Source organism: Papaver somniferum, chromosome 4 (genome assembly GCF_003573695.1).
Source record: "Papaver somniferum cultivar HN1 chromosome 4, ASM357369v1, whole genome shotgun sequence".
NCBI classification, from domain to species: domain Eukaryota; kingdom Viridiplantae; phylum Streptophyta; class Magnoliopsida; order Ranunculales; family Papaveraceae; genus Papaver; species Papaver somniferum.
This window is the reverse complement of record NC_039361.1, coordinates 95,125,056-95,148,386: the sequence shown is the minus strand read 5'-3', so window position 1 is coordinate 95,148,386 and position 23,331 is coordinate 95,125,056. Positions and strand designations below refer to the sequence as shown.

Genomic DNA, 23,331 nt, shown 5'->3' with positions numbered 1-23,331 from the left:
TTGAAACCGACTAAAATGACATTGCAATTAGCTGATAGGTCTGTCAAAGTACCTCGTGGTGTTATAGAGGATGTTCTGATTGAGGTTGATAAATTTATTTATCCAGTGGATTTCGTTGTTCTAGATACTCAGCCTGTTCAGGATCCTAGTGCTCAAATACCGGTGATTTTAGGTCGCCCATTTTTAGCCACAGCTAACGCTGTCATCAACTGTAGGACTGGACTTATGAACATATCCTTTGGTAATATGACCACTGAACTAAATGTCTTTAATGTTAATAGACAACCTTCCGATGATTTAGAAGAAGTGAATATGATTAGCACTTTAGTTCAGGATCTAACTCAGGATAATTGGGATGACACTTTATTTGGTGATTCCTTAGATGAATTTGATGAGGAAATTCTCTTAAGTCAGTTAGGTGACCAAACTTTTGAACTAGAAGAAGCTCTTGAGTACTTTAAAGACTCTACGGACCCTGAGATTCAAGCCATAGTGCCAGGCCTTACGGAGAGTAGTGTTGACCCTAAGTTTGGGGGTAATGAACTAGAAGAAGCTCTTGAGTATTTTAAAGACTCTAAGGATCCAGAAATTCAAGAAATAGTTAGAGGTTCGTCCGAGAATACTGACTACCCTAAGTTTGGGGGTAGTAATGGTCAATTATCTCCATTAGAAGTCCCTAACTTGGTATTCGAGCCTAGTGTACCTGAGGTATTACTTGAGTCACTTACGACTCCGCAGCCGGATCCTCCTGATATTTTCTAGGAGGAAATTCTAAAGACTTGTTGTTCGAATGAGTCAATTTGTCAAGACACTCATATGAAGCCCAAATGGGCACAACAGGAAAACCCAGTTGTCTTGCAGAAAACCTTGGATGAGGATGTGCTATGTCTGTTCATTTTTCTGATTTGGTGCAGTTGTATGATAATTGTGGAAATTTTATTTTCTTTTGTTGACCCACAGTTGTTTCGACTATTGATATATGATTTGAAAGGTAATTATCCATTTTGTGGTATTTGACGTCTAAATGAAGACTTTAAATTTAGCACTTTTTGGGAGGTAACCCAATCTCATGCAACATGGTAATATCTTTCCTTATCTCTTTTGCTTCAAATGGTAACAGTTTCTCCTTGTTGATGCTTTTAATTTCATCTTTAGAACATTGAGGACAATGTTAGATTTAAGTTTGGGGGTATGGGAGAAACTTTTTAGTTGCAGTATGAATAAATAAACTCCAGAGCTTAGAAATTTATGCCTATTGAGGATTGCACTAACTAATCTAAGTGGATGGAAGCATTTTGATCGTAGGAGTTGAGGAACCAATCTAATTAGATGGCAACATCTAGAAGAGTCTATTCATAAAAGCACAGAGCTCAGGCGTTAGAAATAACATGATAGTTTCACCATATCTCGTTGAGTCCTTTTCACTTCTATTTTTATTTTATTTTGTTTTTAAACCATGTTTCTCTAAGTGATTAGGTGGGGCACACGATTCAAGTTTTTACCACTGCTAGGGTGAATTAGAGTGATTGAGTTACTATATATAAAAAAAAAGTTGAGACAAGACCAATTAGACCAATCGGAATAAATATTAACACTTGGATAGCAATATGTGTGTGTTCTCCCTGTCTCCGTCGCCTAAAAAAGCGTGGAATGCAGGACCCGTGGGAACTATCGTGTAATATGCTGACAAGAAGCATGCGCTTGGATCCAAAAGATCTATTCATGCCGTTAAAAAAAATCGAGAAAAAAGGTTATTATTCTATGTAGTCAACCACTGGTTCCCTTGTATATGCCAGTTTGTTGATCTAGATTTAGGTTATCGGCCGCTGGTTCCCTTGTATATGCCAGCAATGTTGATATTAGTCAGACTAGTACCTCAATCCATTAGGATAGGTTCATTTTGGCGGAGGCCTTCATACAGATATGGGAAACGCCGTTCACTTAGTAAACATCAAAACCATCTATGTTTTTCTCTATATCCATCTTCTTAATCTTTCCATGTGATTAGTTTGACTCCGAATATGATGTCCATAGTGCAACTATCTGAGTAGAACTCTGTCACTTATATATGAATTTTAGTATGCTTGAGTGCAAACTCGTGTACATCAATTGGAATTTCGCATCAGGGTACTTCCTCTTGTAGTCAATAAGTATGCCAACCAAGGAGATTCTTTAGTGCCTTCCAAGGTTCGTTGTAGATAGCTAGGGTCTGGAGTATTATGGTTTTGTGGGTATATCTCTAGTAATCCCTCCCGAGACTATAACTCGGCCACTAGAGACACCTAGGGGTTTAAAGGCTTATTGCATACGCTAAATGCAATCGACGATGCCTGCGACAGTGAGTTAGGATTTTATTTTGTAGTTTTGATTTGCTCGGGACTAGCAAATAATAAGTTTGGGGGTATTTGATAGACGCATTTATTTGTCTAATTTGTCCCAATTGTATATATTGTTAGTGCTCTATTTTGTACTTATTGGTTATTTTATGTCTTTGTAGGTGTTTTTGGAGAAATAAGCTTTTGCGGCGAAATTGGCTCAAAATGTGGCACTTGAACCTCCATAGATAACGTACCAGAAGCACCCCAGAAGTATGCCAGAGACACCCCAGAAATACCCCGGAGGAACCCCGAAAAAGTGTTGAAAACATCCCAGAAAAATTACTAAAGGCACCCAAGGGAAAGTGTTATGCGGACCCCAGCACCCTGGATAAGGGGTAACCTAATTACTAGGGGAGGTCACCTTCACCTTTTGAATTTTGAAATTGGCGGGAAAAGAGAAACATCTCTGGCAGATTTGTTGTGCGTGATTTGGAGGAGTTTGAGGTCGACTAAACCTATGATTTTCATAGGATAGACTCCTTATGGGTCTAGGAATCTAATATGGGTGTTGGAAACGATTAACTTGGGCTCAATCGACGGGTTTTTACCTCAACAGCAAAATATGGAAAGTCACGTGCGTGACTTGTTTTAAGAAATTCTAGAGAGACTAAAGAGCTATAAACCTTCCCAAAGATTCATATATATCTAAGGAAGAGTTTAGAATCAAAAGGAAAGCTCAGAAACGCGTAGAAACTCTAAAACATGAAATTGCCGCAACTTTGTCGTGAAGAGAAAGGAAGAGATTTTGGAAGATTCTGGAGAGATTTAATCGGTCTTTTTGATATAAATAGATTGGTTGGGTCATATAGAAGAGGTGTCGAAAGTTTGGGAACCTTAGGAGAGCCATAGAAGAAGAAATCAGAGTTTGATCAAAATATTTTTCTGCTGCTGCTGCTGCTGAAGAACACGAAGATTAGACCCTCACTGACAGTCGTTCTTCAACAGTGACAACGACCAGCGGCTGACGGTCTTAAAACAACAGCGTAGCAGCACTTTTAATTTATCGTTCTTCTGTGACCCTTTCTGGCAGTCTTAAACTCACTTCTTTAGCACTATTTCATCTTTTAATCAACTTTTGGTCTATAAACATGTATTTTGAGCAAGTGATTAATATGAGGAGCTAAACCCCATTGTTGAGGCGACAGAGGAAGCCATTTTTCCAATTATTATGTGGTAAATTCTATTTAATTTAATTTTCGTAATTCTTTTATGATTATTTGCACTGAACTGAAATCGAATATATGATTCTGATTAAGTGGTTGTGTTCTCAATTGATGGGTCATTCTTAGGTTAAATCTTTTGATGGTCCATGCTTTCGATTTACAACTATTGTTTTGAGAATCTACTTGTCTAGGCGAAAATATTAGAATCACTTTAAACGTAAAGAGTTGCATAAATATTGACTAGATTAAATCACATAAAAATTGGAGATTGGTGGAATCCAAAGTCTCAGTGTTTTTTAGAAACTTGAATACAATTTCTTTTTAAGTTCTCTATTTTAATTTGAGTCTAAAATCAAGTCTACATCATCCAAGTTGAACGAACTTTACTACCACTTAAAAACTACATCAGCCACTGGCATGCCACCATGCCACGGATACTAGCATGTCGTTATGCCACAGCCACTGGCATGCCACCACGCCACATATACTAGCATGTCGCTATTCCACGGCCCCTGGCATGCCACCATGCCACAGCTACTAGCATGCCACTATGCCATGGCTCCAACATGCGTTACTATGCCAATGGCACTACTTCGCTATACAACAAGATGCGTCCATAATCAACGGCTACCCTTCCTCATGAGATGTAATATCATCCATTCAAGTTCGACGCTAAGCTGACGGACCTGTGGCATGTTTTAGGCGGCCGACCAAAGCAAGCCTAATAACATCTATGCTATTCTCATGTGGCAAAGTATCTTGACTTTGACTTGCCACACATAGAAACCTGCTGCATGTTTTCCACGAAAACACTCGAGACATCAAAAATGTCACAAACTGGGAGATACTCATCAGGGTATTGGTCCGGAGGTTTACAGCACGCGGCATGCAATGCGCCTGTTACAAGAGAGTGTCATGAAGTAGGACAGTTAGTGGTGGTAAAAGTAACGGTGTAAACAATTCATTTCCTTCATCATGGAAGTGTAATGACTGACGGTTACACGAATTCACTTCCCTCATCATGGAAGCATAACGTCTAAAAGTTATGTGTTACTCCATTCTTCTACCACTCAATCGTTTCCACTTCCTACGAGACCAGGGTACGTTTTATTGCGACTTGTATAAATAGGTCTCACTTATTTCTACCAAACAACAAGTTTTGGCCAGTAGAACAATACAACATCCAGAAATCATCTGATAGCTTTTCATTTAGCTGCATGGTTGTCATAGTTCAGCTTTCTGATACAAGTCATGAAACACCCACACTTCCGGAATCAACTATTCTTGTCTCACACTTTCTTCGCTTCCCACCCTAAGACCAACCCTTGTTCTTCACTTTGTGACCGAAGCAAGCCTGGAATGACCATTTCTTGGTTTAGGCCAGGATTATACAGATTGACCTCTCGAATCAAAAGTACTCCCATGCAGTACATTTTGTTGGGTTTAGATTTGTTTCTCATCCACACACCCAAAATTACCAAAATCAGCAGAAATAGTTTTCACCCACAAACGCAAGGATGTCCATATTGAATATTTACCTAGCTTTCCTTTAGGGGAGTAAATATTTTGTTACTCAAATGTCAATAACAGTATTTATTTTTTGAATATGTGCAGAATATTATGCTGTTGAAACTTGGAATCAAGCATATGTAGAATGAATTATTTTGTAATTTGTTTATCTCCATATGTAATAGACTTTTGTCACTAAAACTGACAAAATGGGAGATTGTCAGAGAATTGCTCGGTTGATCCCACCAAGCGTTGGTATGTCAAGTTTGGTTGTCATATTTTAGTATCAAAACTCATCTAGAATTGCTTGATTAATTACTAGAGTCAACTTTGTTTATGTTAGACTAGAAAGTATGGGAATTTTGAGACTTACAAGTATTACTCTAAAGACCTAAAGAATGTGAAAAAATAATGACTACAACGAATGTTAGAGCATTGCTCGGTTGAACTCGCATGCGCTTCTATCTCAAGCATGTTTGTCAATGTTAGTGATCAAAACTATAAGTCTTGATTTCTAGTCTACTATACCTAAGTATCGGACTAGGATAGAAAGTGTATTGTGAAGCCAGACCGATACTACTTTTATCGTAGTTGTGTGATCTGATATTGCATCTTCTATCGTACGAGTACAATCAGATTGATTGGCTTGAGATTAATATCTCTGATAGGAAAGATATAAAAAGTAATCACAAACATCTTCGTCTCATTGTTTGTGATTCCGCAACATCTTGTTTCGCTACCATACGATTAAGATTGTTGTGAGGTGATTGATTTATCTTGGCTGTTCTTCGGGAATATAAGACCGGATTATCAATTGGTTCCTGTTCAACTTGATTATTATCAAAAGACGGAACAAAAACTTTAGGGTTTTTCTGTGGGAGATAGATTGATCCTTTGATAGACTTGTCTATGTGAGACAGATTTGTTTATTGTCAAAGCCTGCGATTTTGGGTCGTAGCAACTCTTAGTTGTGAGTGAGATCAGCTAAGGAAATCAAGTGCGCAGTATCCTACTGGGATCAGAGGCGTAAGGAGTACAACTGTACCTTGAATCAGTGGGAGACTGATTGGGGTTCAACTACAGTCCAGTCTGAAGTTAGCTTGGAGTAGACTAGTGTCTGTAGCGGCTTAATACGGTGTATGTTCAATCTGGACTAGGTCCCGGGGTTTTTCTGCATTTGCGGTTTCCTCGTTAACAAAATTTCTGGTGTCTGTGTTATTTCAGTTTCCGCATTATATTGTTTTATCTTTATAATTGAAATAATACAGGTTGTGCGTTATATCATCAATTACAGTAATCCAACCTTTGGTTGTTGATTGTCATTGATTGATCCTTGGATATTGGTCTTTGGTACCATCCAAGTTATTCCTTGTATTTGATTAGTACTCGCAGTTTCTGTTTAAGGAAATCAAATCAACAGAAAGAGATATAAACTCGTTGATGTACTTTTAATTGATTCAGTCTTGTTGATTCTCTTAAAAGTATATTCGAGTTTTTCCATACATATTTCTAAGAAGTATTTGGTGGTGTTGTTAGACCCCCGCTTTTTCAATTGGTATCAGAGCAGGCAAACACGTTCAAGACCTCAATAGTCTGTGTTTGTACCGATCTGACTCTATGGACGACAAGTACATCTCTGATAACGCAACACCAGTTCAGAGCCACTCACGTGAGTCTCAAAGGGTTGAAACTTCTGAGAAAAACTCAAGAACTTGTCCATTAACTGAAACTACTTTCGAATGGAAAAAATCTCTTGAGGAACAGTTGGATGATCTTTCAGATGATAGTGATTCAGAAGAAGGACAAAGTATTGATGAAGAAGTCTCTCAATATATCAAGCTATTTGATCGTGCCTTGAAAGAAAAGAAGTCAACAACCTGCTTGAGTAAATACATGGGTCCTCTTTGTCAAGAAAACAGAAAATTGAGAAAACTCTTTAAAGGATATGATGGTGGATATAAACTCTTACAATCTATCGTTAAAGATAGTGAAGAAGATGTACGCACAAAAAAATCTGAATGTGATAATCTTTTTTGAAATCTTTTCGTGTTGAAAGAAAGACTTGCACAAACTGAAGCAAGATATGGCTCTCAACAAAAACGTTTTTGCGACAAAGAGCGCAGTCTTCTCGCCAAAGAAAAATCCTTGGAGACTGAGCTTGCAACTGCTCTTAATAAAGTAAAATCACTGGAAGAGAGTCTGAGTAGATTCAATTATAGCTCTACAAAATTATCTTCTATGCTTGGAGCATGTAAAGAACACCGTAATACACGTGGTCTGGTCTATAAAGGAATAGACGCTCCAAAAACTAGTAAGATCAACTTCGTTAAAGCTAGTGATAATTCTCCATGTGAAAAACCTTTAGCATCTTGCAATGGTCCCAAAAACAAGGATTATGCTCCTTCTAATTCTGGTCACAAGAGAACAGTTAAAAATAATTCCTTTAACTGCTATTACTGCGGAATAAAGGACATTCTGAGCAAAGATGTCGTTATCGGTTGAGGAATGAAAAGCTTCATAACATATTCACTTGGATGTCTAAAGAAGTCATTAAACCGATTTCACACATTGTTGGAAAAGGCACTTTAAACACTCAAGGAATGTACTGTGATAAGTCCTTTCTTAGTTGTGTGCTCAAAACAAAAAATGCCTACAATGGAAGAAGGAATAATGGTGAAAGGGTGACTGACCCTGTAAAGAGAAAAAGGCATAGGAGAAAGATAGAAAAGTTGAGTTCCTCATCTCTCCCTGAAGAAAGCTGCAAATCCAAAACTTCCGCTCCAGATTTCTTACATATCAACAATCGAGTCTCAGATCTAAAAATCAGTGTAAACAGACTCAAACGGAGCATCAAGAAAACATGGAAAATAGTTGACTCATGTACTCCTAACCCTTTTCTTGATAAAACTTCTTCAGATATGACGAGTAATGTCTCTCTAAATACCCTTGATAAAGGAAAAGAAGAAGTGAATATTGATGAGCAAGATGCTCATCTTAATACACCATGACTGTTTGAAGCCGCATACCTATTTTATATAAAAGGTGGATGCTCCTTGTTCTCAAGATGACTCATCTTGGGAAAGTTGTCAGGGTTGTATTAAATTCGTTGTTAAGTTTTTTTTTAAAAAAAAAAAATAAAATTGGTCCTCGTGTTCCTTCATCCCTTCTCCGAGTGTCTGTCTCTCGGCAATTCTTTGAATAATTGTGCTTGTCCTTTCCCCGGGTCTCACATGTTTGATTGACCAAGTACACATACCGAACCCACACGAATGTTATTGTTCCTAAGGTTTCTTGGAACACCTTATTAATAATGTGTTCCATAAGGTCAAAAAATTCTACTTGACTCTTTTTGTACACAATGGATGGAAGCAACAAGGTTGATGAAGTTGAGAAGGAAAATATTCTTAATTTGAATCATGTTTCTATAACATGCTTTCATACTGTTGATCATGGAAACAAAGTACCAGTTCATATGTCATCACAACTAGTAGGAAACCTTCTTCGAGACTTTGAATTAGTACGTGAACAACTCGGAATTGCAACAAGGAATCTTGTTCTGAAAAACAAACTGAAGAAGGCAACTGATGAGCTCGTCCATGTTCAATCTCTAGTTTCTGACAGAGTTTAGAGTGTTTTAATCATGTTTCTTGTTTTAGATGCCTAGTAAGTCTTCTTTTTGATTTAGTTGGAAGAATAACTAGGGCTTGATTGTGACTACACATATCTATTGTTTTTCATCTTCTTGTTCTTTTTTAGGTTTATTGGTTTAAATTCTAAAAATATTTGGATGATGATGGTTTGCAATATTTAATCTTTATGATTTTCTATATTGCAATTTGTTATGGGATATTGGTGTTTACGTCCGTGAACTATGTTGTCCCATATTTTATCAAAAGTAAAGTCGTTCATGATCGGTATTCATGTATTGATTTAAGGAAAAATCGACTTTTGACATATACAAAAGTTAAGCCTATATTGTCAATTCTTTGATGGAAGATAGGTTAAAATCTTTTGTGTTCAAGGATTATGTCTATTAAACATCATTATGCAAATAGTGATGGAAGATAGAATGAATCCTTGTGTATTCCACAGTATTGATCTTCACTGATCCATATTTTATGTAATACTGTGAGGCTCCGTAATATGTCTTATGCACGATACAACCAAGTTGATTAATTTTTTATTGGATTTGTTGGTTATTCCGTAAGATACTTTATGTTGAGCATTCTTGAACTAAATTAATCATCTTGTTTGGTTATTTAGTTATTGCTCCATAAGTCTTTTTATGTATGAATTTGTTTAAAGAAGTAGATGTATGAATTTGTTTCATACTCGAAAGGGAAATCAATAAGTGTATTGGTCCGGGTTTTTTTGAATAATATTTTGATGACCAATGCATGATGACAAGGTATAACCAATCTTAAGTTATGTTGAGAATCAAGGTATAACCGTCATAGCCTATATTGTGTGACAAGGTATGATCGATCCTAAATAGTATTGGGAGACAAGGTATAACCGGTCATAACCTATATCTAGTGACATGGTATAACCAATCCTAACTAGTGTTGGGAGACAAGGTATACCTGGTCATAACCTATATTGTGGGACAAGGTATAACCGACCCTAACTAGTATTGGGAAGCAAGGTATAACCGGTCATAACCTATATTGGGAGCCATGGTATAACCGATCCTAACTTAGTTTGGGATGCTAGAGCTGGTCCCAAGAGCAAAACAGAGTTTCCAATAATCACATATTTCTTTATGTCGTGTGGGAATTTGGAGTTAGGGTTTGCTAAAATTTGGAGTTATGATCATTATGTTAGATCATATCTCGGTTAAACCCACCAAGCGTTGGTATGTCAAGTTTGATTGTCATACTTTAGTGAGCCAAAACTTATTTAAAGAGTCGCTTGATTATGTACTAGAGCCAACTTCGTGTCGGTTAGCTTGAAATTATTAGGATATGAGACATTACAAGTATTGCGAAGACTTGAAGAAGTGAAGAAGTAAGGAGCTACAACGACAACATCATCCTTCCACTTGAGGTTAGTGATATTTGACTTGAACTGTTTCATTCCCTAACATATCTTTCAAGTCGTGCATATTGAAGAAAAAAAATTGTGAAGCATGAATGATTATACTCTAGTTAGACATAGTATTAAGGAATACAATACGAGGTGTATTGCTTAACCATTAAACTTTGTAGATAAGACATCGACATAATCGTTTGAATGATATTGTGATTATGTATGGGTATAAGGTGAAGATTTCATCCTAGGAAACAATGTTTTACATTTGCTTTAAGGAAGTAAATTCATAAACTTGTTTTATGAATCGAAAGAGAAATCGCCAGGCATTATTAGTATTGTTATTCATTGCATATCTTTTGAACTACCAATACGTGTGATTAGTATAACGGCTCATGAATTGTTTATGTTCTTGGTAAAATTATTCACAAAGGCCTGACTTTTGTATTGATATGACTTTTATTAGTAAAACCGATCTTAAGTAATCACCTGAGATGGTACGATCGATTTAGTGTTATTGGTAAGACCGACTATGGGTAAAGGGGAACTGATCCTAGTAAGAGGTGCAACCTATCATAAAGGGGAATTGATCCTTGTATGAGGTGCGGAAAATTTTTAGCAGAAAGGGGAACCGATCCTATGGACATGTGCAACACGTTTATAGGAAAAGGGGAACCGATCCTATGGACATGTGCAACAAGTACAAGTTAGATACCATATATATGTGGGGAACCGATCCTAGTACCTAGTCAACGTAATTTTGGTAACTAGCGTGACTATGCAAAGTACTCACATGGAGGTAGAACCGAAACTTGTTTTGGTAGAACCGTGAAACCCATGTTTAGTGATTGACTGTTCTTGATCAATCACGTAGTTCTTGAAAGTCGGATGAACCAATTCTAAACTTGTTTGGAAGTGTGGCAAATCGGTTTCAAGATTGTAAGTATGAAAGGGGACTTACAAAGTGAAGATATCGACATACTTTGAACATGTGCAGTAACGCTTATCTTTAATTGTTCAAAGATACTCCTTAATAGCTAAGAAAGAAAATTCCGGATCGAATAAAATAAATTGAGAATCTTTTATTTAAGGTTTTTAATTTATTTTTGGAAAATAAAAATTAGTAATGTGCATTTACTAGTTGGAGATTTTCTAAGATATTTTCGGTCATTATTTGGACAAAGCATTTCCAGGAATTATGGAAACCGAATCTGGAATATATTGCATATCTTGAGAATATTTTCGGTTTTGGAAATTCCTTAGTGTCCAACCTTCCTTGGTCTATAAATATCAAAGTTTGCATTTCGAGCAAACTAATCCTCAGAGACAGCAAAACTATCTCAGTTGTGCTGCTACTGGTGAAGCCGCCTATTCGGAGAGGAGAGTAACCTAATTATGCGAAATCTCTACGGCCGCTCAGTTTAAAGACTACCGTGGTGGAAAACTAGATAATTGTGGTTTATCTTTTGTTTTCGATTGATTTGATTGACTAACAGTGGTTGAACTTTGATTGCACCTAGTTTTTATATGCTTGAGAATCTTCTCTTCTGATGTAAGATTCACTCAAACTAGATCAAAGTTTTGACGGGGATTTTTAGACTGTTTTTAGATCTATAGACGTCTTGTGATAATCCATTGTTAACAGACTCTGTTCTGTGCATGATTGATCACAAGAGATTCAAGTTGATTGTGTGCAGATGTTTATTGAAGATCTAAGAAGATTTGAAGACAAAGAAGACTTTGAAGATTTCTGTTTTGGGTTCATAATCTTTGGTTTGCACAATACTTGTTTCGGTAAAAGAGGATCCAACTATAATCGATTTATCCTTGTGGTAGATTAGATTGATTAGTTGTGTAGATCGGCATCAATACAATTCTTTGTGATTAAAAGTATTGATTGCAGAATCTTAACAATTACTTTGGTAGTTGATGATAAGATAGATCTAAGAACCTGACAAAGGAGTTTATTGAGATAAACAGAATATCCTTTTTTCGAACTCACATCACTTGTTAGAAAAGAGTTGATACCAAACAGATTTGTTGTTCCTTTACTGTTTGGAATACGAACCAAAAGAATTGTTCCAAGTAAGTGATTTATTACAGGTCGGAGGCATGGGAATACAGACGGAACTAGGTGAACTATAGGTTTAGTTGCTTGGTCTCAATTATACGAAGTTGGTTTGATTTTGTATAGCGGCTTAATCCTGAGAATTCAATTCTGGACAAGGTCCCGGGGTTTCTCTGCATTTGCGGTTTCCTCGTTAACAAAATCTTGATGTGTCATTTACTTTTATTTTCCGCAATTATAATTGTTGTTATTATAATTTAAAGTAAATTACACAAACGTTAATTCCTATTTACTTGATAAGTAATCCTATTATGTTTGGTTAAGTCCGAACCTTTTTTCAAGTAAACATACTTCGTTGTTGTATTGTATCGATCTCGTATCCATAGACGATCACTCGAAGTGTGAATCGATTTGTTGTATTGTCTCGACTCAGTCCATAGACAATCACTTTCGGAGAAAGAACTTATGGGTGGAAAAGTTTTAGTTTGAGGTATATTTGGGTACCCTCGTCTTTTCACATTAATTGTTCAAAGATGTTCCTTGATGCTCAAGGTGATCTCAAACCAAAATACTGAAAAGCATTTAATTATGATTTTCGATTTTATATGTTTTAATTACCAGCAATTAAAAGCATATACTCTAGAAAAGGATTATTAGTTAGTGTGTTAAACTAATAATAGAAATTTTCTAAGAGAGATTTCGGAAATATTGTTTGACATTAATTGGAAATAGGAAAACGGAAATTAAGTACTTTATTGCATATCTTGAGAATATTTTCGGTTTTGGAATTTCCTTGTTTTCCAAACAACCGTGGTCTATAAATACTTGAGTTTGCATTTCCTGCAAACTAACTAAGAGCCAGGAAAACTTCGTTCGTGTTGTTTCTGGTGGAGCCGTCTATCCGAAGAGGAAAGTGCTCTAATTAGGTGAAATCTCTTACGATCGCTCGTTTAAAGACTTACGTGGGATCAAGAAGCTCTACGGGTACCGTTAGTGGGAAACTAGATAATTGCATTGTTATTTTAGTTTTCGATTATTGATTTGATTGATTAACGGTTGTTGAAACTTTGATTGCACCTAGTTTGATTATTCTTGAGAGCCTTCTCTTCTGACATAAGGGTCACTCAAACTAGATCAACATATCAATGTGATCTTTAGAACTGTTGTTAGATCCAAATACATCTTGTGATAATCCATTGTTAAAAGACTCCATTATGTGCGTGATTGATCACAAGACGATTCAAGTTTTTGTGTGCAGGTACTTTAAAGATAATTGAAGATTTGAAGACGGAGAATATTTATCTAATTAGTTTTCGTATCTTGTGAATTTTGTGCACATCTTGATCGGCTGTGATCCAACTAGATCTTGTTTATCTTTGATGGACTTGTGATTATCTAGTTGATAAGATCGCCATCACTTTATAGTTTCTCTTTGAGTTCTATATTGTTTGATTGCAAATCTGGAAATTTTATTATTTTGGTAATTAAGATTCAGATTGATCTAACCAGAAAAAGGAGTTTATTAGATTAAACATAAGAGCCTTCTTCAACGACTCAACATATATTTTCTTAAAGATTGAATAAAGTGGTTACCAAATCGATTTATTCCTTTACTATTTGAAATACGATCAAAAGGAGTAAAACAACTTGAGATAGTGATTTCTGTCTTGAGATTCACGTGCGTGACCAAAATGTTGAAAACGCAAGGATACTAAGGGAACTAAGTAACTAGGGGTAGTTTACTTGGTCTCAACTATATAAAGTTGGCTTTTGTTCTTTGTATAGCATCTTAATTCTAAGAGTATTCAAAATTGACTAGGTCCCGGGGTTTTTCTGCATTTGCGGTTTCCTCGTAAACAAAATATTGTTGTGTTATTTACTTTTCTGCTTCATTATAATTGTCTTATTATAATGAAGTAAATTACACTTGTACGTTTGACTTTGATCCTATAGTCAATCGGTCTTGTATCGTAACTATTGTCAAGTGAATATCAAATTGTTGTATTGCCTCGAGTTTGTCCATAGACGATCACACTTGGTATCGGACTTATAAGTTGAATTAAAAAGATTGTGGTGTATTTGGGTACCCTCGTCTTTTCAATACAGCATAAATTCTTTAAATGTTCGAAACTTGAGATCCATATCTTTAAATGTGAGTTTCTTATTATGCCTTTTGGTTTATCAAATGCACCAGCTGTTAGAGCACTGCTCGGTTGAGCTCGTAAGCATTGCTATCTCAAGATTTTTTGTCAAGTTTAGTTGCCAAAACTATAAGTCTTGATTCCTAGTCTACTTATAGCTATGTCTCGTATTAGGATAGAATGTATACTTGAGCTTTAGACTTCATGTCGTTCATCGATTGAAGGGGAAGAACTACTAAGGGGAGCTTGTGGAACTTCATCAACAAAAGGTATGTGGAAACTTGAACTCCTCTATCAATCAGAAGTCTATTTCTATTCTATCTCCTATTGAGACAAATGTCGTACATCTATATAGACTTTACTTTATACACATTTGATATTTCGAGCTGAGTTTAACTCGCTTACATATTTCTCGAAATATGTGTTGGTAAGCTTTCGCTTTAACCAAGTTCATCTTTTATTCTTGACGAAATTCAAAAGATGATCATGTGAAAATCGCCTGGTAACATCTTACATGATTGTGTGAAACAGTCATTTTATGTAGACTCAGAATGTTTCGTATTGATCTATTGATCACTTGAAAATTGCTTTGAAGCTAATATTTGTGTGATACAACTATTCCCGTCTTCTAAGAATGTTTCAATGATTAAGATAGAGTTTAGAACAATAATCATTGATTGGATATAGCACAGTATGCGTACTTGTATGCTAACTGTTACAAGTTACTCCAAGTCCGGGAACCATAGTATGCATACCCGTATGCATACTGGTTTAACAGTTGATTCCGGGAAGTTAGTATGCATACTCGTATGTGTACTGGCTTAACAATTAAAGTCCAGGAATTTAGTATGCGCACCCGTTTGCATACTAATTCAACTGAGGTCGGTCGTGAACGACAGTATGCATACCCATTTGCATACTGGCGGACAAACCAAGTCCGGAACTCTAAGTATGCGTACCCGTTTGCATACTTGAGTGGGATAAGTTCTAAAATCAGTTTATTCGTGAACAAATACATTTATATAATAAGGAATGTAATCTTTTGCAAACTGTGGCTATAATGTTCATGAATTGATTCAACTGTCAAAATCGATTTTGCTTCAATTATGTCTTGTATACTTCTATGAGAATATAAACAATTGAACAACTCTATAACTAGTTTCATTTGAGTCATTTGAACTAGTTGTGAAAATATGAACAAGGTTGATATGAAAGTGTTCATATGGCTAACTTCGGTTAACTATTGTTGAGCCAACCAAGTGTACACGTTTAGGTACGGTTACCCATATCTAAATGAAGGCACATTTCATTTGGGTGTAACAAGCTAAGTTCAATCTAACGGTTGAAATATATTATCTTGAATCTAATCAGGTTTTCATCTAACGGTGAATATTGAATGCTTTGTTACCAAGGTAACATTGATTGCAAACCCTGATTTGAAGACTATATAAGGGAGAACTCTAGCAACTGAGAAACTTAATCCCCACACCTCCTGTGTGATACTAGTTGCGACTAGAGTCGATTCTCCTTTAACCTGGGTTTTTTTTAAAAGCATTATAGGTTAACGACTTAAAGACTTCATTGGGATTCTGAAGCCAGACCCAACTATTTTCTCTGTAGTTGCGTGCTCTGATCTTACTTTGTTCTATCGTATTGAGTACTATCTTCTCTAATATTTGCTCGAGACTCAATCTCCGATAGGTAAGATAAAAAGTAGTCACAAACATCTTCGTCTCATCATTTGTGATTACACAATATCTTGTTCCGCTACCATACACATTTTGAAGTAAATGACTTGGTTTTTGTTCGTTTACAACCTTATAGACAAAGCACAGTAGCTACTCAAGCTTATTCTAAACTCTCTCCTAAATTTTATGGACCTTTTCGTGTTTTGGAGAAGATTAGAGTTGTTGCTTATATGTTGGATTTACCTAATACAAGCCGTATTCATCCGATGTTTCATGTTTCACAGCTGAAGTTGAAACTTGGTTCTTCAATTCTGGTTGATACAAATATGCCAGTTACTATGGATTATGACAAATGAGAACCTGATGCAACTTTGGAACGCAAAATGTGATAAAAAAAAAAAAAACTCATGCAGGTACTAAATGGTTGATCAAATGGAAGGATCATTCAGCTGAGGAAGTTACTTGGGAAGATGTTGATGAGTTACTACTTCGTTTTCCAGATTTTGATGCTTGAGGACAAGCAATTTTTCGAGCAGGGTGGGACATTGCGGTGCCAACATCTCAACAGACTAGCTTCCCTTATTTACTAAAACTCTATTTTAGCTTAGTTAGTTTCCTTATTTATTTGGCTTCTTAAATTCAGTATTACTTGTTAAACAAATTTAGTTAGCTATTAACACTTCAATCTTGAGTTTGTAAAGATCATTCAATTAATACAAAACTAAGTTCTCTTTATTGTTTACAAAGCAGAGATGGCTAATCCTCGTAAGAAAGGATTTTATCTTAGGGTTCTAGTTCTTTGTTTGAGTTGTTTTGGTTTAGAACCCTAAGAGCATCCACAGTGGGCGAGTATAACCAAAAATTTGGGATGAGATCGTGACGCAGTGGGACGGAGTAAAGATCAAATCCCAACCAAAGATCAAATTCCAGACCATATTTGGTCGCGACCAAATACCAAATCCTAATATAGTCGGGCGTAAATTTAAAGTACGCTTGTTGTTGGGCGTAAATTTAAAGTACGCTTGTTAACGGGCGGAGATTTAAATTACGCCCGATGAAAATTCAAATTAAAAAAATAAAATAAAAAATGAGGCGTAAACTTAAAGTACGCCTGTTGACAGGCGTAAACTTAAAGTGTGCCTGGTGATTGATTGGGCGGACATTTGAGATACGCCCGATGAAATTTTTTTGGGGCGGAGATTTAAGTTACGCGCGACCAAATTTTAATCGGGACCATTACGTGACAACACGGACTAAACCCAAAATTTGATCTTTTTTTTGATCTTTGATCTTTGGTTTTGATCGCACCACTCCAGTTGCTCTAACACCTAGTGCTACCAGATTTCAAAAACAAATAATATACTACGGAAAAAGCACATATATTCATATATATAAGTCACTTTCGGCTATGTTGTTATACATAAATCATTCAAACAACAAAGAAGACAAGAACAAGAAAAAATCATTGAGCAAACCCAAATCCTTCATCTTATTTAATCAGACTGCCTCATTTTGTTCAGTTGGTTCAAAGCTGGTTGAAGAATGTTGTAAAGAACCCAAAGAACAGCTGGGGCAAGAACAAACAGCAAAAGCGAACCCCTGTTGTCGTTTTCCGCGGTTGCTTGAGCAAGGGTAGCGATTTCGATAGCAGATGCAGATGGCGTTTGGAAACAGCTTGAAGCAGTTGCTAGTGCACCAAGACCAAGCCCCACAATCACACCATTGTTTGAACTCCTCATTTTGTTTAGTTGGTTAAGAGCTGGTTGAAGTATGTTGTAAAGCACCCAAAGGATTGCTGGAACTATGGGTAGTAAAAGAGCGATCCCGCGGTTATCTCCTTCAGCAATTTTTGCGATTTGTTGTGCGGCAAAGGCTGCGTCACATGTACTTAAGGTCGAAAAGATTGCACCGGCAATAGCGGTTCCGGTTAAAGTAGATGAAAAAAAGTTGGAGCTGTCCTCTGACGATGATGAATTTGAGATGGTGAGACCTTTAGGGAGGTTTTGAAGGGATAAAAGAGAGATGGGCTTTCTTGAAAGGTTGATTTTGTTGTGCGAGTTGTTGATGTTCAAACATTTGGCGTTGAGCATAGCCATTGTTGATATGGTTGCTGCCATTTCTTTATGATAGTTTTCTTCGAAATGAATGTGAAAGTTACTCTGATGAAAACTCTGAACAAATGAGAGAATTTTGTGAAGTAGTTTGGATGAGTTTGAATGAGTGACTGGGAAATGGGAAAATTGGAATAAAGAGATTTGAGACCAAGGAAAGGTGAGTGGTAACCAATGGGATTGTGTTTCAGATTCTTCTCTTATCCAGAGTGTATCACCGGGTGTGATATGAGCCTCATAACCATCCACATCCACTAAGCCTCATTTTTCCTTATCACTTCCACCAGTGGAGTATTATGCAAAACAAGAGGTAAATGATTAAAAAAAAATAAAAAAAATAGTGAAAACTGTTCTTAAAAGTTGCCCAAAAATCTGTCAGCAATCAAAGTGATTAATTAAGGTTTCTAATGTGATCTCAAGGATGTTTAGGACCAATTCCAATTAGAACAGCTTGTTGACAATCATAGGGTTCCACCATGTAACAAAAACCCTACATCATAACTCCATTGGTCATGTGAATTGTGAGGACTCAGCTGCATAAAGTTCGACGTCACAAAATGAATCTGACCAAGTACTGGGCTAGCTACAATTTTTCTATTCATGCAAGAATTTGCTTATATTTCCTTGGCAAGGCCACTATTAAGCCGTCTATAAACTGTCTGTATTTGTATGGCATATGTGCAAAAAAATCGCGGAATGTCAAGCAGGGCCGGAAACAGGCAACCCATGATTTCAAAAACACTGCAGAAGATCAGCATTTACCTTTTGAATTAGATTAAATCTAGAGAATACATAATGCACACAAATCCCTAATCGATTATATCCTACTTTTTGTTTTTGACTTGATCACTGGTGTACACTTACCACTTTACAGACGGTATTAGAACAACAAACATGCTAAACATCAGATGGGACATATCTTGAAGCAAAGATGTAGAAAAGGCTGCATAAACTCGAGACATAGACACTGCTTTCATCAAGTTAGACTTGGCGGCATCAAGTAAAGAATCTGCCTCCAATGCCTTCTGAAAACAGATTTTTGCATCATCCCAGCTACATTCAGCAATAAACACAAGACCTAGATTGTTGTAAGCTGGGGCATACCCAGGTTGCAGTTCTAGTGACTTCGCGAACATTGCTTTTGCACGTTCATGCAGCTTTTGCTGTCGATAGAGATTGCCAAGGTTGGAAAATGTTGCATGTGCCTGCTGTGGTGTAGCAAATGACAGTGCCCTTTTATATACTTCTTCAGCCTGTGATGGATCCTCAGTTAATTGCAGGGATACACCTGGCATGATTCATTTATAAAATTGTGAAAGCTAACACCGTCAGATAAAAAGATTCACAAACACATTTCAAATGTGAGGGGGCAGGAACTAAGATAAGATAGGAAGTTATACATACCAAGGTTTGACCAAGCGTAGCTGCATTCTTTTCGGCGTGCAATTGCTGCCTTGAGGAATTTCTGTGATGCCTTGAACTGCAAAGTGCAGAGGCTATGAAGGCCAAGCTGGTGCCACTGCATACCATCATCTGGGTTCTCTTCTATTGCCTGCACCAAATAATATATGCAAGTATATGACAATCTAACACCACTGTCGCACGCACTGGAAAGCTTTAAATCTTTGTATAAAAACACAAGCAGAGAAAGAACAAAAGATTCAGTTTTGCACTCAACCTATTTTGGTAAAGGACAAAAGTATTCTCACAGTGGGTTGTAGGCAAAAAATGATTACATGAAAGGTACTGAAACTAGGTTTTACTCTGGCAAGAACTAGAAGCTTGGTTCTAAGTATATGATCTGTAAGAACATAATTTAGTCGATTAGCTTATAAAACTCATAGAAATATACCTGCTTCATAGTGTAAAGTGCCAGCTGTTCCACCTCTTTCAAATTTTTGTGCCCAAATTCAAAAGATGCAGCAATCTCGTGTTGTGCCCTGTGAACCATAGCTAGCCCTGTCCATGCTATATGAGGCTCAATTATTGCGGAATCACCTTCTCTAAGAATTGAAGCCATTTCATTCCCAGCCCATGATAGCTGTTCTGTAAGATCTTGAGATCTCTCTGCATCTTTTATACGGTGAAGGGCCAATGCATATCGAGTAGACATGATACCAGGATCAAGTTTCGCTGCCTGCAAAACAATGAGCGCAAAACAGTATATCCAATAGGATTATATATGTCACATATTCGTTCGCTGTGATCATTCATTAGATCATTCATTAGCTAAACTTATGGCCCATTTAACTTAATCCAGTATACGGTCTTATATATAGTCATAGCTTTAATATAATAAGCACCTTCTCCAAGCACTTGCCAGCACTTCTGTAGTCACCAGCGACATCGTATGCACTAGCAAGATTCAACCATACATCTGCAGTTTTTGAATAAGCTTTAACAGCTGCTAACAAACACTGCTTTGCGACATTTGCAGCTTCAACTTGATGTCTAGGAGGTCCTTCACCCGCTTTAGCCCCAGCACCTGAAAGGGGCGGCAAGGTGTACTTGGATTGAGTATTTTCCTCATGGCACAAACTTCTTTGAAATTAACAAGATGCAGCAGTCCAAGACGAAAACAACGAAAGTAATGATATAGGTGCTTCAGTCTCATACCTGCGACGATTGAACCATCTTTACACATAAGACTAGCCGCGTAATTGGTTAAAGCTGCCGGGTGGTTTTGATCTTTTAGAACTAAATCTTGAGAAAAGATTGCAGCGAGCTCCAAATTACCACTAGAAAATGTAATAGTATAAAGCATAAGTGATAGTATAAAAGCTATAAACGAGAATTAAGAAACTTATTATTTAAGAATGTTACAACTTCTCTCTGCTTTGACTTGTTAACCAGCTAAGTAGGCCATAGTGAATTCCATCATCTAGTACCCTTCATATTTAACTACCGAGAGTGTCGAAGTGTATAAACTTTCAATTATGAAGGAGACGATTTTAGTAATTCTTCAAACTACTCATCTTCGGAAACAGAATTCGACTTTCATCGATATAGAAGGAGAAAAATAAGATAAACTGAAGATTATGATCTTGAAGCATCTGTAAACAAAAGGAAAAGCCGGGAACACCTCACCTTTGAAGGAATGCATATCCAATGTTTGCAAGTGCGTCCAGGTAATCTGGGGCAATATCCAACAGTGATGATAAAACAGAAATAGCACTCTGGAGAACATTCAACTACATTAATTCTAAGATAACAAGGTCATCATTGAAACAGAAAAAAAAAAAGCACAGGTGTAGACAGACAACAAAAAGCTAACAGGAAGTACATATACCTGTAAGCGACCAGTTTTAAGGAGTATTAACCCAAGAGTATTCCAGATAGATGCTTGTCTAGCGTCTCCCTGCACTGACTCCTTCAACTTGCAAAGGATTTCCTCAAGCTCTTCGACTTCAAGTTCTTTCTCTGAATTAGCATCACCTGAACTTCCTAGCAGAAGGCACTACACAGGTGAAGTAGCATATACTAAGGAATGGCTACTATTTATATGTTTGGCTACTGTGATGTACTAAATTTGGCTACATCGCAGCCTCCGACCCAATTTACATGCAACATTACACTTACTGATACATGTGTCTACTCCCGGTGTCTTGATGACACTTATGACTCTCACACAACGCTCTAGATGGTTTCCTATTTTGTATGTGCTAGTGCTAAGATAAATACATTGATAAAGAATTAACCTTTGTGTGCTGACTGGAGTAAAAAAGTACCTGTGCATGGTGAATCTGAACTAAAGAGAGAAGCTCAGGCCTGTTGATCTCTCCCTCAACGTGGAGTAGGATATCCTCTGCATTCTCATACGCCGAGACTGCCTATAAAAGTTTAGACTGAGTTATAATGTAAACTTTAACGGTATTCATTTCAAAAATTTGAAGATAAGCAGTTGGATGAGCTGAATCACTACCTTCTGTGGTTGACCCAACCTCTGATACATTAAGCCTAATACAAATTGAGCATGGGCATTCCTGGGCATCCTTCTTGCAACATGTACCAATCCCTGTGAAAGTGCAATACATCAGTCGAGACTTATATTAGACCAAATAAAGCCACACAATAGAAACATATAACAAACAAGGTTTCAAAAGAGCTAATATACAAAATAAATAAATTTCATGATTTAGGTGGTTGCAACTCACAGTCTTAAGGCTGCTAACTTTGTCTTCACGGGATGAGGGAATCCCTTGAGATTGTTGATCAGCATCTACCTCAGTTCCACAATCAAGTGGCAATTCGCCCTTATTTCTTGAACGACTTCTCCCCAGCTTACTTAACTTTTTACCTTCTTCTGTAAGGTCAATCTCTTTATTACTTAAGTTGATTTTCCCTCGAGTACTGCTCTCATCATTAACAATCCTGTAACATACAAAAATTTACATATAAACATCTTCAAGAAAAATAAACACAAAAATGTTAAATGTCATTTCTCAGATAAGCTAAACCGTTTAGGTTAACTGTATCCGTACACATGATCTACAACACAAGAACAGAACAATGAAGCATCACATACCAAGACGGAAAACTCAATATGCTAAACTCTTCAGGAGCTGCACGATTTAGTATATTGCTCAATACAGTCGATGGGCAAAAAATACAAGTAGCAGAAAGCAAATGCCTATAGTGCAATCGTTACTTCTACTGTGTACTTATTGATGACAACTTTTTCCACCACCACCACCATATGCTACTACACCAACAGCCTCACACCACCAACACCACGCATGCTACCACACCACCACCCACACTATGATTAATTTAGGGGTATCACTAAAGTTGCATTACTATATCTGAATCAAAGTTTTAGATTGGCCCAATTGTCAAATGCTAGTTTTCAAAACTTAATAAAGATGCCTCCAATTTGACCATTTCTCAAACAAATATGACAAGATTACATTTGTGCCTCTTCTTCTTTTTTTATGTAAGACTGAAAAAATCAAAACCATGACAACAAAAATAAGAACCCTAAACACAAAAAATTCATTCAAGAACCCAAGTTTGGGGTAAGAGGGGTAGAAGGAAAACCTTGCGGAACCAAGAGGGGAATGAGGAGATATAACAAGACAATCTTCAGCATCACTTTCAGGAGGATCAATATTGAGATCAGCTATGACAACTTTATTAGATGAGTAGATATTCATTTTAATCATTTAAATTCTTGTTTGAGTACTGAACTGAGCTAGGCATTGTTGAAAGCCATGGATTCTTTTCTGGGGATAAGAAGAAAAAGAAG

At 36.8% G+C, this 23,331-nt stretch overlaps 2 protein-coding genes across 2 annotated transcripts; both read right to left on the bottom strand.

Moving 5' to 3' along the window:
* Positions 1 to 17,335: 17,335 nt before the first annotated feature.
* Positions 17,336 to 18,223, bottom strand: LOC113276148 (photosystem II core complex proteins psbY, chloroplastic-like). The gene has a single exon (XM_026525727.1). It carries the CDS (start codon positions 18,090 to 18,092, stop codon positions 17,469 to 17,471), a length of 624 nt encoding a protein of 207 aa, XP_026381512.1. The 5' UTR covers positions 18,093 to 18,223; the 3' UTR covers positions 17,336 to 17,468.
* A 609-nt stretch (positions 18,224 to 18,832) lies between these two features.
* Positions 18,833 to 23,331, bottom strand: LOC113276147 (probable UDP-N-acetylglucosamine--peptide N-acetylglucosaminyltransferase SPINDLY). Its single transcript, XM_026525725.1, has 11 exons — positions 23,124 to 23,331; positions 22,241 to 22,457; positions 22,009 to 22,101; positions 21,815 to 21,916; positions 21,376 to 21,543; positions 21,174 to 21,262; positions 20,703 to 20,824; positions 20,390 to 20,571; positions 19,939 to 20,223; positions 19,491 to 19,638; positions 18,833 to 19,374 (listed from the first exon to the last, which is right to left on the bottom strand). The coding sequence occupies exons 1-11, from the start codon at positions 23,246 to 23,248 to the stop codon at positions 18,947 to 18,949; spliced, it is 1,959 nt and encodes a 652-aa protein (XP_026381510.1). The 5' UTR covers positions 23,249 to 23,331; the 3' UTR covers positions 18,833 to 18,946.

Excerpts from the sequence above, each read along its gene's own strand:
- LOC113276148 (XM_026525727.1), bottom strand. The coding sequence starts at position 18,092 with ATGGCAGCAACCATATCAACAATGGCTATGCTCAACGCCAAATGTTTG.
- LOC113276147 (XM_026525725.1), bottom strand. The coding sequence starts at position 23,248 with ATGATTAAAATGAATATCTACTCATCTAATAAAGTTGTCATAGCTGAT. Across the intron at positions 20,224-20,389 it reads CTGGCAAGTGCTTGGAGAAG|GCAGCGAAACTTGATCCTGG; the intron begins GTGCTTATTATA and ends ATTGTTTTGCAG. Across the intron at positions 19,375-19,490 it reads CTACGCTTGGTCAAACCTTG|GTGTATCCCTGCAATTAACT; the intron begins GTATGTATAACT and ends GAATCATGCCAG.